Consider the following 15,061-nt stretch of genomic DNA (forward strand, 5'->3'; position numbering starts at 1 on the left):
ATTTAATTTAAATTTAGTTTTTTTCTTAAATTATATTCAATTTCAAACAAATGCATTTAATGAGAGATTTGCTTTCAGATGAATTTAAATAATTTCCGAAAAGACGAGTTTAGAAAATAACGAATTTAATGAGGGAATTTGATAGAAAATTACGCGCGTCAGCATCGTGTAAATATCAAAACAAATAATATACATATACACAGACAGATGACCTTGAGATAAACAGCAGATCTCAGGGATATAATACATTTAGCAGTCTTATTTCTTTATTTCGAAAAATCAAAAGTGCAACGTAACGTTTTGTCTATCTAATTCGCGCAACTTTAGCAAAGTGTGTGCAATAATAAGATGTTTACAGTTAACTGCAAAAGGTAATTTTATAGCAGATATAGTAACAGATTATACATATACATATATATATATATAGATTACAATGATATCTCAATATAATATATTTCACGACTCAATGATGAGGCGTAGATTGTACAAACGATCGCGGCAAAAATTTCACGAGATTCAGGAGTCCTTTCGGGAACACACCCGCTTATCTTCCGAAAATTCGAAGAACGAAAACTTCCTGGAGAAGGAAGAAGAAGAGAGTGGTGCGTCTAATCAACAACATTCGCCGGAATCAGTGTTGTTCGAATCGGACCCGAGTTTCTGCAGCGGCAAGCTCAGTCCTGAGATCGTTCTCGAACGATCTAAAGCAAAATCTCCTCAAGATCCAGAGAACCATGTGATCGATGATGATGCATCGATTGTCACGCCAAGGATCGAAGGAGAGTTCGGTTCGTCCCGAGATGAGTGTCGCGAATCGGATCTTCTGATGTACGATCTCAACATCGAATCCAGAGATGACCTCGCCAACTTGGAGAAGTCTCCTAAGCTATCTTACGCTACAATCGTGGACGATCCCCTCGATTTAACGGACCGTTATTCGTGCAGTTTAGCGTCATCCTTAAACAACGAAACGCAATCTTCAGCGCTCATCGAAGGTGCTTTCGAAGAACAAAATATCTCGCAATCGGCGAGATACTTTCCTTCCAACTTGGAGTCTCGGTCGCGGGACGATTCGATTCCCGCGAATTCCTACGAAAAGCGTGAAAGACGATCTCTGGAGGAAAACTCGAACCAGCAGGAAAATCGCGATATACCCGAAACGATGGACCAGGATTGTAATACGTTGGACAAGACGTTTTCGATGAACGACGATCTCGTGCGCGAGATGAATAATTATCTAGAGAGACAGTCATCATCAACGATAATCGCCAAAGGTTCTACCGTGGGAACGACTGACAAATCACACGAAGGATACATCTCGCAATCCGCGCGTTTCGCAATCTTTAACGAGATCGAGAAACAAGCCCGATTCCCCGACGATGTCGGGCGACTGTCATCCGACGAACTGACCGGACTGTCGGTCTGCGAGTCTATCGAGGATGGCTCGCGAACCGATAAAGAGAGAAGAAAGAGGACGTCAAACGACAATAGGAGATTCGACATTGTGCTCGAGAAGATCGGCGAGCGTTTGACCGCGAATTGGACCGAGTTTCGCAAGATGTTTGCGAATCTGCAACGAGTGAGCAGGAAAATTCGCGGCGAAGACGCGGAATGCGGCGCGTCCTTGCTGCACAGAATGTTCCCCTACGTCTCCCTCTCGACGTCGTCGTCGTCGCCCTTTTGCACGCCTTTATCGTCGCCAAAGGTAGTCGATCATCGCGAAAGCTCGACGGATCGCGACGTCGCTACACGATTCTCACTCGTCGACGAAGGGCGCGAGTTGACGAAGAGCGAGAGAAGACTGCAGGAGAGAGAAGCGAAACGAATCGAATCCAAGATTCAGATGCCGGAAACACCTCGCTCATCATCGAAATGCGACTTCCGAAATGCGACTTTGACCGCTTTGACATTCGATTACGAGGAGGAGGTGAAGATGAAGCAGAGGCAAACGCCAGAGATTCGCGCTGAAATTGTAGATTTGCTACCAGATGAAAAGGGCGTAGAACGCTCCTTGGATCTGCCTTCGTGCGATAAAACATATTGGGACCATAATGTCTCGGAATCGACGCTCAACCTGTCCGCGGTGTCCAATAACGACAGTCGCAGTAATTCCCTGCAAAAGGTATAAGGTTTTATTATTTCGTGTCTCTTTAGAATTAAAAAAGTTACACGCGATATCCTGCTCCGCGTGTCGCTTATTATATTAAAAGCGCAGAATTTTAACAGAAACATTTTTTTAATTAAATTTCTTTATCTAAAGTTAACATCTCTTTGTACACATTTATTTATTATGTCTTTAATAATCTTTGCCCCACTTTTTGAATAAGAAGGTAGAATATCATCGGGATGACTCCTACAAACGTCAAACATCAAGGGACTATAAACGCTCGACGCAACGAGACAATAATAACTCCCACGCATCTCGGCCAAGAAACATTTGCCGCGCATTAATTACATGGGTGATTGCTCTCTGCATTTGCTTGAAAAGAAAGCTACTGCCTCTTCTAAATGGTGTAAATTTCTCGCAATTGATTTAAGCCGAATCATATCGCAACGTGTGAAAATTAATCATTTATATCGCTTTAAATATTATTTAATATGTATAAATTATTTATTATTTTTGATATATCTACATTATATACACGATATTTGTTTATATTAGATAACTTTTTTCAGAGTTGCAAAAAACTGCAACAGATGATTGCCCCACTTTCATCCAGGAAGACACCTCGAACAGAGAAATTTAATCACTTTGTAGCGACGTTGCGTTCTGATAACGAGAAGATGCTACGCTTACTGTCGAAAAAAGTGACACGACTCTCGATAGATTTTGTCCAGGTGAGAGAACGCAAATTATTTCAAACCTCGAGAAGGATTAAATATAACTTTGCATCCGCATAAGATATCCGCAAGATCAATACACAATTCAATATATATATATATATATATATATATATATATATATATATATATAATTCATATAAAATATTCGCGTATCGATATATAATTTTGACAAATCTAAAAATAATCTGTCGATCTTAATCAAAATATTAACAATACATAATAAGAATAGTAACTATAATAATTAATATAAAAAATAATAATTGATATAATAATAATTAATATATAATATTTTCGTGTAATTTCTGGTTGCAGATACGAAAGAGCACCGAAACTACCCTTAATACCCTCACAATCGAGACAAATGTCATCCGTGAAACCAGTAGAAAGATGACAGAGGACAATATGACGCTAATGCAGGAGCTGAAGAAGTTGCGCGAAACGCTAGAGGAAGTTCGATCGAAGTTCTCGCAACCGGTTCCCTTGCCCCCTTCGTGTTCCTCTTCGTTTTCTCTTTCTCGTTCGTCCGTTCCTCCTCCTCCTCCTCCTCCTCCACCGCCACCACCGCCATCCTTTTCAATACTTCCACCGTCGCCGTCTCTTTCGCTTTTGCCGAAAGTCCATACTTCGGAACCGGCATCATCGATACCACCTCCTCCGCCCCTTCCTGTAGCTTCCTTACAGTCTCCGATGCCATCGATCAAATCTCCGACAACCCCCAACAGTAGCAGAAGTAACAAGAATAGGACTCCTAGAAAATACTCCACGCCGTTGTTCAGCAGGCCCAGCATCACAGTCGAAGATCTATTAAAAGTCACATTAAAGAAGGCACCGCAAAGTATCAAAGTATTGTCACAATTTTTTACAAGTTTTAGCAACAAAACATCTCTATAATATAATAAAACCGTCGATAATTTCTCCGCGGATAATTATCTTTTAAATGAATGTCTTACGAATTTTTTGAGATTCTAATTTCTGAGTCACTCTCTAGATTTAAATCAGGTTCTTTTAAAATATTCAAAATGTTAGACTGTCGAATAAAAAAGCTAACACGTGCGCACAATTTAAATTTAAAAAAATGTATTTTAAATATATGATTAATTTATTCTAAACACACGATTCGAGAAGTAGAAAAAAAATGTAATCTCTTTCAATACCTTTCAGGATAGCAGACGAAACACTGTCCCAGGTCCGAGAGGGCCGATGGTGTCCCTGGAGATGTTGCGTAACGTGAAACTAAAGTCTGCGAAACGTAAGGCCAACGATCAGACTGGAAAGTCACCCAGGAGTGGCCGAATTATGAAAAATCGAACCGCGTCGAGCATTAATCTTTCGCCGATTCTGACAGGATCGGAAGGTAATTTAGAACGAATTCTGCGACAGGTAAATTTAACGAGACCGAGGAGACTTTTGTCCGGCTCGAGCAGCTTCCGCGATCGCGACTTCGTGAAAGAGATGCAATCTCAGTCGCTGCAAACGTTGACATCATACAGCAAGTCCCAATCCGTACTTGAATAATCGGATCTCCTGCACCATAGATATACCTTTTGCTGCAGCTAAAATTCAATCAGATAACGCTAGAAGCTAGAAGAGCGAGGCGAGAGATTGTGCGTGAATCTTTTTCTCGCATCCTACATCGAAATGAATCAAAAATTGTTTTGCATATATAATTGTTTGCAATTCGTATTGAACAGAATAGAACAACAAATAAAATCTATTTTTGTTAGCGGAAATGAAGGACTTATATAGATTGATTCGTATGTTTACTACTAATGGACAATTCGAAAAAAAAAAAAAAAAAAAACATTTTTCGATACATTCTGTTACATCCAATGTACTATTAAACGCGAATGACACATGCGAAAAAATTTATTTCGACAATACGAAGAAAAAAGTTCGCATTATTTCTTGCTTCTAATTATAATCAAATAGCTGCAGTAAGAGAAAGATCTAAAATTTAAATTAAATATATAGAGATTAATTAAATTTCGAGATTAAAAGAGATATTTAAACGTAGACGCATTATATATTTATATAATATAAAATTAATATAATAAATATAATAAATTGAAAATTTGTTTAGCTCTAAGCTGAATTTCACTTATGACAATGGCTGTGTGGCCGGACAAATTTAAATCGATGCTTTTAATAAAACTGCGATCCGACACATAGATTCGTAATTACTTTATTTGTAGCTTTCACGTGTGTGGTTTTACAGAAAAAAAGATTGTATCCGGTGTAATCGCATCGATTGTAATACAGAGCGTAAAGAACGCATACGGATCCAGAAACGCAAAAATTACTTCTTCCGAACAATGATGAATCGCGTTGCTCTATTACTCGTTCATAGAGCGATCGAGATTCATTTGCAAATCTAAATTTTTGAATCAAATCTAAATACATATGTGGAAATCATTTTTTTTTATTTTTTTTTTTTTATTGAAATCTTTAGATCGCGGTAAAAAGGTTGATGAATCGAAGAGAACTTTTTCTTTCTCGACGGATTTATAAAATAAAATTGACATTATATTTTAAAAAATGATATAAAAACACTCTATGAACGAATAATCGAATCGTACGAATGATTCATCGGCATTCAGAGATCGTTATTACCACCATTTCGTTGCCACCTGACGCATTTTTATATACGTATCTAAATTTCTTAAAACACTTTTTGCCCGCAGCACAGATACATGCTAATGTAATTGAAATATATTTATATATATATATATGTATATACGCGTGTGTGTTGTTTTAACAGCCTACGACGGCTTCCGCCTCGCTCCGCAAGTTCTTAATTTAGAGCTCTGTTTACCTTGCACACAGTTTTCTTTTCGCGCGATTTAATCTCCTCGATCATCATATACTCGAGTTGATCTTACCCCACCGTCGCTCGGATGATCTCTCACGTCGAGATTGTTACTTCTTCGTTTTTTCCCCTTTTTTTCCTTTTTCTCCATATTATCCTACTTATTACGCACTTACAATTACATTCGCAAATATACTTACTTACTTTACGAGAGCCGGTTGATATTACTTTGAGAATTATTCCTCATAACGTATCATTTGTATGTGTGTGTGTATGTGTAACATGATTATCGATTTTATCGTTACAATACCTAAATACAGGGGCACGATGGACACCAAATTTTTGCTATTTTTTTTTCTTCCGTGCGGATCCCTCGCGATCCGCGTTTCTCTCTCTCTCTCTCTCTCTCTCTCTCTCTCTCGCCGGATCATATTCCTTTTCTTGACGTTTAAATGCCCCTCTTCTTTTTCTTTCACTGCGCTTATTCGGCGTCTCCTTCGGTATAGTCATCTCCTCCCCGTCGCGTTATCAGCGAAAAAACTGAGCGAGCTTAAAAATGGATTTTGGTAATTCTAGCTCTATAATAAGTAGGTAAGTTTTAATGCGTAAAATGGTCAGTAACTAGCTAAGCTTACCTCGTCGGTCTGAAGAAAAGGGGGTATTTTCACTGTAAACCTATGACTCCTTAGTACAAGAAGAAGAATGGAATGTCTCAACGTAAAAGCTGATGGAATGACTCGTCGATGAATCGGCGAATGTATTAATTATATAAACACGAATCGACTATCCGGATGGAAAAGACGTGGAAATATACATTGTACATATATGTATGTGAATATGTGCGTATTTATATATATATATATATAATATCATTTATATACATATACATTTATATTATATATATAAATTTATACGTATAATTTATATATATACTTAAAACATATACGTATACATATATATATATATATATATACATATAATAGCACATACATACATATATATGTATATATGTATATGTACGTATGTATAGTAAGAGTGTGTATGTGCGCGGGTGGAAAAAGTCGGGGGTACAGTCATTTATTCTGTTCTTATACCACAGCAATCGATATTTAGTTTACACAACGGGCGTATGAAAACGTACAACCACATTACAGACTAGCTAGATAGTTGCTTGTTTGCTGTGAGTAACGTAATAATAACGCTAAAAAGGCTCACTATCAACGAAATCTTTTCATTTTTTTTCCCCTTCTTCCTTTTTTTCTTTTCACCTCTTTTTTTAGTCAATCAATCAATCAACGACGCTGCACGATGTCGAGCTGACGCGATGAGACGCTCGCTTCGGTAAAAGATGTTCGTAAAAAATCAACGAAATTGAAAAGAATTTCGACGACACACATTTTCTTTTTTTCTTTTTTTTTTGCTTTCCATCATTCACATTATTAAGCCCCTTCGCGACGGTCTCTCTTACGAAAGCTCACAATCAGGCGAACGATATATTTATTGCATTTGACGAGATACAGACGGGGAGGGGAGGGGGGGAGAGAGAGAGGAGGGGCAATCGAAGTAAGCATATTCTCGTCTCCTCAGCTCGGTTATGCCAAAAATCCATGTGTGAATTTTAGAGTTTCTTTTTTCTCAGCTATCTATAATATTACACTCGGATCTTTTTGTCAGAAGTACATATCTTATTACACAGAGTTACAAGCTCGAAAGCGAGGTCCGTCTTAACAATTGGCAATGTGAGGACGCCGCCGTTATTTCCGTAAAGAGAGAGAAAAAAAAGTATGAGCGTACGTGTTTATCTCTAAATAAATCGATGTACACGCATACGTTAATATAATACCGTATAGCAATTATACATTATAGTGTACACGAGACGATCGTGCGCGCAGTAAAAAAGCAAGGATTCGAGTGGCGGGACGGAAAGGAGAAAATTTGAAGAAAGAGAGAACGAAGGAGGAGAATCGACGCGGTGGTCAGGTCAGGGTAAGGACAGACGAACACACACAAATGCGTCTCGGTAGATAGAGTGTTTCTTTCTTTTTCCTTTCGCTATTGCAAAATATGTACGCGATACACATAATTCGTTTTCACTCATTGAAACAGGATTTAATCCCAGACGAATCCCGAACGCCGGCGGTCTACGTCATCGGCGTCGTTAATTTTGAACGGATGGCATGCAAAATGCAAATACTTTTCCTCTCGATACGCAAAAAACGGGGCAACTTAAAAAAGTGCCTCTCCTTTCTAAACGCTTTGCAGTCTCTATTTACCGCAGAGTGCGTGTTCTCTTTTGCTTCTGCGTGCTCCAAAATTCAATCGTGTATTATATGTGTACGTAATATATAATATGCAATCAAATGATTTATGTTATTAATTAATTTTGTTATCGCTATGTTGTTGTCACTGCTGCCGCTCTGTTTTAAAATAACGGCGCGTACGTACTTTTAAGGGTCACGCAAATTTCTAAAGATCTCTCCCCTTCCCACCCCGAACTGCCATCTGCTGAATTGGTTTATTTCTTTTGCTTACGAGTTATTAAGAGTTTTTTTCTTGTGTCTCAGTTTTATATGCGCAAGATAACACTCACTACAGCTAGAGTTACGATACGTCCTGGTCTTCCACGTCTTGCAGTTGCTCCTTTTGTTCGGCTTCACCTGCGTTAACAAAGGTGAATACATTATTTCATCGTTATCATAGTCGATGCATCTAAACAAATGTTAAACAAATTTGATTTGACAAGTAAAATAGTTTGAGGAGCTATAATTTTAAATAGGTTAATTTGTGCTTCTTTCCTTTTTTATCTACTCTAACGCGATAACAGTTGTGTAAAGATCGTGTCGCTCACCGGATAGACAGGCTGCGAGGATGTTAGGAAAAGGGTGTATTTACGTTCAGGCATCGTGGGTATCGACAGCACTATCGCCTGGCTGATCAGACTCGGATTCTGAATTACAAAATAATGATTCTGCGTTCGGAAATTGCATGCAGCGTTTGATTTCTTATACAAATTAAAAAAGGTTAAAAGATCGCGATATAAAAATAGAAATTAAAAGTTTGCTAAAGCCAAAGAAAGCATAATATTTACATTCCTTCAAAAAATCAATCATTTTAAAAAGTGCAAGAGACATTTTTTTATATTATAACAATTAGTTGCACAAAAACAACTTGTCACAGGATGTGCACCTGTAGAGTCATTATTTTGTCGCGTATTTTAAACTTTTGAAGAATTTCTCGCACAATAAATTTAACAATAATTAACGATTGTAAGTAACATCTCGGAAATGACGAGATAATCAAGACAATTTGATTTTCTATCAAAGACATTTTAGATCCGAAGCTTCGAGTTTTTTTTTCAACACTTTCGAATCATACACATTTTTTAGTTTTGAATCGAGGACATTCAACTAGTTTATCTCATAGTAATAAAGACGCGTGAGACTAGAATATTTAAGATAAAATCGTTCCATCACAATGTGCACGCGTATTTGCTCGTGTATCGATCGGGCGGGCGGAATACGTCGTGCAACGCATTCTAGCGTAATCAAAACATTCTTATAGCGATTTTCGCCCTCGTAAGTAAGTGGGACACTACTAACCGTCTCCCTGCATATCCGATGTCCATAGAGTGAGGTTGTCCCTGAGAAGCTGCATTATGAGGGTGGAATCTTTGTAGCTTTCCTCGGACAGCGTATCCAATTCGGCAATCGCGTCGTCGAAGGCCGCCTTCGCTAAGCGGCACGCTCTGTCAGGACTATTAAGAATCTCGTAGTAGAACACGGAAAAGTTGAGCGCTAATCCCAGACGAATGGGATGGGTCGGCGGCAGTTCCGTCATGGCGATATCGCTCGCTGCTTTGTACGCCACTAGAGAGTTCTCTGCCGCTTCCTTCCTATCGTTACCAATGGCGAATTCCGCCAAGTAACGATGGTAATCGCCCTTCCTGAAAACACAGATTCCAAAGTAGATAATAAAGTTTGTATGTGTATATATATATATATATATATATATATATATATATATATATATATATATATATATAGTTTGTATATTGTACGCCGAAATGTAATGCAACACAGTTTAATTCAAAAATACTCTAATAATTTTGTAAAATAAAAATAACAGAAAAGTAATGGAGAGATGTATAAGGATCATCATTCATTTAACGATAAACACGGCTCTAAATGTAAAAAAGTAAAAATATATGGATTATTGTGTTTATAATTAATTTAAATTGTTTTTTGAGCTGGAAAGTTTATTATTAAAAAGACTGTATTTATATTTAAGTTAATCGTTAATAAATCAATAGACAATTATATAGCGAATGAATACAAAGGGATTTTTACATTTTATAATAGAAGACTTTGGATTCTCCCGTGGAGGCACACGGTATCAAGTGCTTATCCAAGACGCCGAGGATATCGGCGCAAATATCCCTGAGCTCCTTTTCCACTTGAGATCGGTACTGGCGAATCATTTCTAGTTTTCCTTCGGCTCCTTTATTCTCCTCCTTCTGTTCGATACTCGAGATTATTCTCCAGGAGGCTCTCCTTGCTCCAATGACATTTTTGTATGCCACTGAGAGAAGATTCCTCTCTTCGACGGTGAGCTCCACGTCCAACGAAGCTACCTTCTTCATTGCTTCAACCATCTCTGTAAATGCCGACAAAAACAAATTAATAAAAGCGAAAAATTATAAAAGTCGTATAGAAGATATGTATAAAAAATATATAGTCTATATATAATTGTATATATATATAAATTATTTTTTATAAAAATTAATAACAAGATTTATAACAAAAGAGCTTATATAACGAAAATATTATTTTTATAAAAATTGCGAATAGCAATTTTATACACACAAGAATTCAAAGTAACAGAAAACTAGGAACAAATAATTTTTATAAATTTTCAATCAACTATGAAATTTGACAAAACAGATGGTAAAACTAGTTAGTAATAAAATCGCTATAATTCTATATCCTATATTTTGCAGGCTTTTCCGCAATTATCCTGCAAAGTACAGACTGTCAAAAGGTTTCTCGTAAATCATTGTTAAATAAACTCGGTATCACTCGTGAACTTGTTCGTTTAAATGGCGTATGGACGTTTGGCCTATAAAATGTTACGTGCCCATCGCGGGTGAAACGATAACGCCGAGTACCTTTGAAGTAAAGGGGATGAACGCGTCGGTATATATTAATCCGCTGCCCCTTGAACTTTGCACGGAAGTCACCAATACGTATTTATCGGCATATTCGAGCGACATTTGTCGAGAAGCGCCGATCTTTTGGCCTCCAGATTGTTTTGTACCAAATGTTCTCTCGCGTCTTTTCGTACGTAAGACTTTCTCAGAGGTCCAACCGACTAATCTTTTAATGGAAATATATATGTTTAACAGAGGAATAATTTTATACCAATATTTTACACATGATATTTCTAAAATTAAGATTAAAAGATTATAAAAGAAAGTTAATTGTTGAATCTCTTTCTGTGAGAAGAAAAAAAATTATTAAATGTACCAAATTGAATAGTAAAATTAAATAAAGTATTTTTTAAGCAAGAATAAAATGCGACATCTCCATACTTTGAATACTCTTATAGATGATATGGAAGGAAACAATCAAGTATTCATTTTCCGATATCAAGCGTGTCTTCTTGTAAGAAGCTTCAGCTTGGAAAGATTATGGGTTATATTGTTCTCTTGACATTTTTTCATTCGAAATGTCACAAACTTGAATTTTAAAAAAGAAAAAAAAACTTTTTCGCCCTCGGTTATCTCGGCTAGCTCGTTCGCACTTTACGCGCTAAAAACGGCACAAGTGTGTACTCCGGGCTCTCTCGAAGAGAGAAAGAAAAGGCCGAAGAATGTAGGAAGCTGTGAAACCCGGAGACCCATAATAAACGGCGTAATAACACCGGAAAGGACGCGTAGATCGATAATGTGGATCAATGCGTCGCGCACGCACCAATGTATCTATCGGCGGTGACTTCAAGTTCATGGGGGGGGGGGGAGTAAATGTGACGTAAAGCGGGGCGTTACAATCACACACACGTTATACACGTATACACATAACATAGTCGAGGTGTGCAGCAACGTGGGATAGCGGCCAGATCAATACTTTCCTTCTGCTAACCATCCCTCTCCCCATTCTATCCTCCTTCTCTTCTTCCACCTCCTGCTCTCGTCACCTTCTCTCACCCCTTTTGCTCACTCTCCGCCCGTTCCGACTATAAACCCACCCTTCTTCTCTAACTATATATCTATCTATCTATTTCCTTCCACCTCCTTTCTCTTTCTCCGCTTGTCCTCAAATTCGACCAACGCTTCTCTCGCCCCCCCCCCCCCAACCCGAGAGTCACATCATTACGTCGCCTCTGGCTTTGCTCTCAAAACCGATTATGTCAAATCTGCTTAATTAACGTCGACCGAATTTTCGGGCCTATTATATACTGCTCGAAATGCGGATACCTTAAATACAGATATTATAGATAATAGTATAAAAAGATGATGGGCTGTCGATTTAAAATTGATTAGTGATTGTCAATTATAAACGCTCCTCTTACGAGCGCATTTGTCGCTCTTCGAAACGATCATTGAAAACATGTAAATACACGTTTAGATGACGGAAAGAGTAAATCGATTTTTCAATGATTACATTCAACAATGAGAAAAGTATATTATAGGAAGAATCTATATCTAAAATTAAAATTTGAAACTTGGAATGACTGCGCGAAAAACTGACATTTGGTCGATTTAAAGTGGTTTCGCGTTGAAAATAGAATACGTTAATTGGAGCAATTCTGAAAGAAAGACAGAAAATGAAATTCGGCTTAATTGGAGTGGCTCTGGAAAACAAAGATTTGTTAATTAGTATTGCGAGTTGTCCTCCTAAATTCCTCGTTATACAAAGTAACGCGCAAAAAAAAAGAATCTTATCTTAAAATCAAATATAATTAAATACGAATTTTATCGCTAATAAAAGAATAAGAAATATATGTGTGCTTCGTGTATGTATACATATATACCATTTCTGTGTATTAAATTTATCCTTGTTATTTTTTTTATTATCTTATTGCTCTCATTTGTTATTCTCTTCTTATTTTCAGGCAAATTCTCATCAACATTATCCTTTTTTGTACATTTCGACGAACACAAAGCCCCTTACCCGGGATTATACGCCGCGGTGCGTGATTTCGCTATCAAATGTAAGTCACATGGCATTCCCACGCACACGAGAAGGGGGAGGGGGAGAAAAGAAATCGCTAGGCCAGCGAAATTTAGCCGGCGCTTTAGAATCCCGCGAGAAAGAAGCGCGCGAAGTAGGAAGGAGAAATTTGACCGCCTCCCCCTCCTCCCTCCTCGTTCACTCGATTGTTTTCCCCTCCCCCTCACCCGCCCCTCACTGCCACCCGCTCGTACGTAAGGAACACGCGCTGCTTTCGCGTCAGGAGCAAGATTGTGAATCGGATGTACTTTTTATCACCGAAATTTTATCACCTCGTTGACGATGACAAAATGAGGCGACAATCGATGCGAAACACCTGGCGCGACGACGTTTGATACGTATGTACAATTTGCATCGATTACTGAAAATGTAAAGAAATCGTCGTCGAGACGCGAGCTTTCGAAAGCTCGGACAAAAGTTTGAAGAAACACGCCGTCAAGAAGGCAAAGATTCGATGAAGAGATGCTACCTATAATTTAACGATGACTTTTATTACGCGTAAAACTGGACTTTACGAATCGTGGATATACTATCTCGAAATCATCGACGATGAGAGAAGACAAGCGGAATCGAATCAAGGGCATCGATAAAAAATATACAAAGTTTATAAAGTCCGTTTTATATTTACGATTCTGCTCCTAAAGTGGATCTGCAGAGATCGTTTCATCTATCTATCTATCTCTCTCTCTCTCTCTCTCTCTCTCGTCGTAAAAGAAAAGATGCGCGCGCGGGAGAACCGTGAGATGCTCTCATTGTGTGGAAAAATCACAGGTACATAGATCCGTGAATCCATAAGCCTTGCGCGGATCTACCTGGTTCTCGCAAAATCTTTCGGCTCGATTCATGGAGAAGAAGCCTGAAAGAGGAAGAAAAAGAAAAGGAGAAGGAAAAGAAGGAGAAGAACATTGGCCGTTCTCTCTCGCTCTCGGTCGATCGTACCCGGTCGGTGATTTCTCTGCATGCATTCAAGGCCAGATACCACGAGCGGAACACGCGAGTTACTACGTGTCCGTCTCGCTGCTTAGTAGTAATGAGTCGTCGGCGATTAGCGAAAGTGTCGCGCGCCTATGCGTCACGACGTCACGAAGAGAAGTCGGCGAGTACTCGGTGCTTATCTACCGAGAGAAAGAGACGAGGCCGAAAGAGTACGCCTAGCAACGCGCCGCGAGCGTCTCGTTTCTCGTTTCTCCTTTCCTGGAATCCGATCTCGAGCACTCGAGCTTCTTCGGGATTCATGGCCGCGAATTCCGGCGAGCGAGGGAGCGAGCGAGCGAGCGAGCGAACGGACGGACGGGCGGGCCGAGCCGGATCGACCGTCGACCGTCGCGAATGACACGAGTCGATATCGGCGTCCGGCGCCGCCACAAAGAAACGCCGCCGACCGGCTACGCCGTAACGATTCGAATTCTCGGGGCGATCGCGCCGCGATATTTTGACAGTTATCGCAACGCCCGACGTCTCGACGATGGCGAAGGGGGGTATATCGTGGCCGCGTAAAGGTTAATTCGCTCGATTCGCCACCGCTGCCGACGAGGACGTCGTCCCCGGCGCGCGGCAATCGTGGACGCGTCGAGATCCCGGGAGATGGCGAGGGTCCCCTCCTACGTAGGAGGAAATTTTGCGCGAGCGGGGTATAATAAAATCGACACGCGATTTCGATGGCCGGCTGTTCGCCGTCCGTCCGTCCGTCCGTCTCTTGGACCGGAAAAATATCCACTCACCGTCATAGCGTTCCGCTTGCTCCGCCAGTTTCGCCTTGTAAACGTTGTCCTCCCGTTCCGACATCTCGGATGTACTTGGATTTCACACACAGGTACGACGATATCGACGGAACGCTCTCGATGGCAAAAGGAAAGACGCGCACGAAACTGATACTCGGTCTGGCACCGACCGCCCAAATCCCGAAGTCCGAAATACCCAAGACCCAAGACCGCACGAAGCACCGCCGCTGCTCGAGACGTACAGCCACTCGCAAGCTCACTGACCAAGATGGCGGCGCCCGCCAACAATCGAAAGCAGTTCCCTGTCTCTCGCGCAGCAGCTCTGCGGATGAGCCGGATGAGCTCCGCTCGCCATGTGTATTACTACGCCCGTGACGTCATTGCCGCCGCCGTCGTTGTCTGCGCCTGCGCGCGCAGGATCCGCGATTCGAAAATGCTCTTCTCTTCTCTTGTCGACGTTT

General features: G+C 39.9%; 2 protein-coding genes across 7 annotated transcripts; one reads left to right on the plus strand and one right to left on the minus strand.

The window, feature by feature from the left end:
• The first annotated feature begins 84 nt into the window (after nt 1-84).
• Nucleotides 85-6,078, plus strand: LOC145940214 (uncharacterized). 5 transcript variants are annotated; one of them, XM_083045130.1, is made up of 5 exons: nt 85-2,122; nt 2,328-2,513; nt 2,677-2,838; nt 3,157-3,687; nt 4,006-6,078. In XM_083045130.1, the coding sequence occupies exons 1-5, from the start codon at nt 434-436 to the stop codon at nt 4,357-4,359; spliced, it is 2,922 nt and encodes a 973-aa protein (XP_082901256.1). In that variant the 5' UTR covers nt 85-433; the 3' UTR covers nt 4,360-6,078. The 5 variants fall into 5 exon arrangements, with proteins under 5 accessions (XP_082901256.1, XP_082901261.1, XP_082901258.1 ...); XM_083045135.1 differs by having other exon boundaries at nt 2,328-2,459; XM_083045132.1 differs by having other exon boundaries at nt 2,331-2,513.
• Nucleotides 5,011-14,922, minus strand: 14-3-3epsilon (tyrosine 3-monooxygenase/tryptophan 5-monooxygenase activation protein epsilon). 2 transcript variants are annotated; one of them, XM_083045201.1, is made up of 5 exons: nt 14,601-14,922; nt 9,997-10,303; nt 9,250-9,593; nt 8,499-8,597; nt 5,011-8,307 (listed from the first exon to the last, which is right to left on the minus strand). In XM_083045201.1, the coding sequence occupies exons 1-4, from the start codon at nt 14,662-14,664 to the stop codon at nt 8,545-8,547; spliced, it is 768 nt and encodes a 255-aa protein (XP_082901327.1). In that variant the 5' UTR covers nt 14,665-14,922; the 3' UTR covers nt 5,011-8,307; nt 8,499-8,544. The 2 variants fall into 2 exon arrangements, with proteins under 2 accessions (XP_082901327.1, XP_082901320.1); XM_083045194.1 differs by lacking the exon at nt 8,499-8,597 and having other exon boundaries at nt 14,601-14,919.
• Between the last annotated feature and the right edge of the window lie 139 nt (nt 14,923-15,061).

The sequence above is a fragment of the Prenolepis imparis genome, unplaced genomic scaffold (assembly GCF_030444845.1).
Source record: "Prenolepis imparis isolate NDT839.2.m4 unplaced genomic scaffold, iyPreImpa1.0 SCAF_1, whole genome shotgun sequence".
Taxonomy (NCBI): domain Eukaryota; kingdom Metazoa; phylum Arthropoda; class Insecta; order Hymenoptera; family Formicidae; genus Prenolepis; species Prenolepis imparis.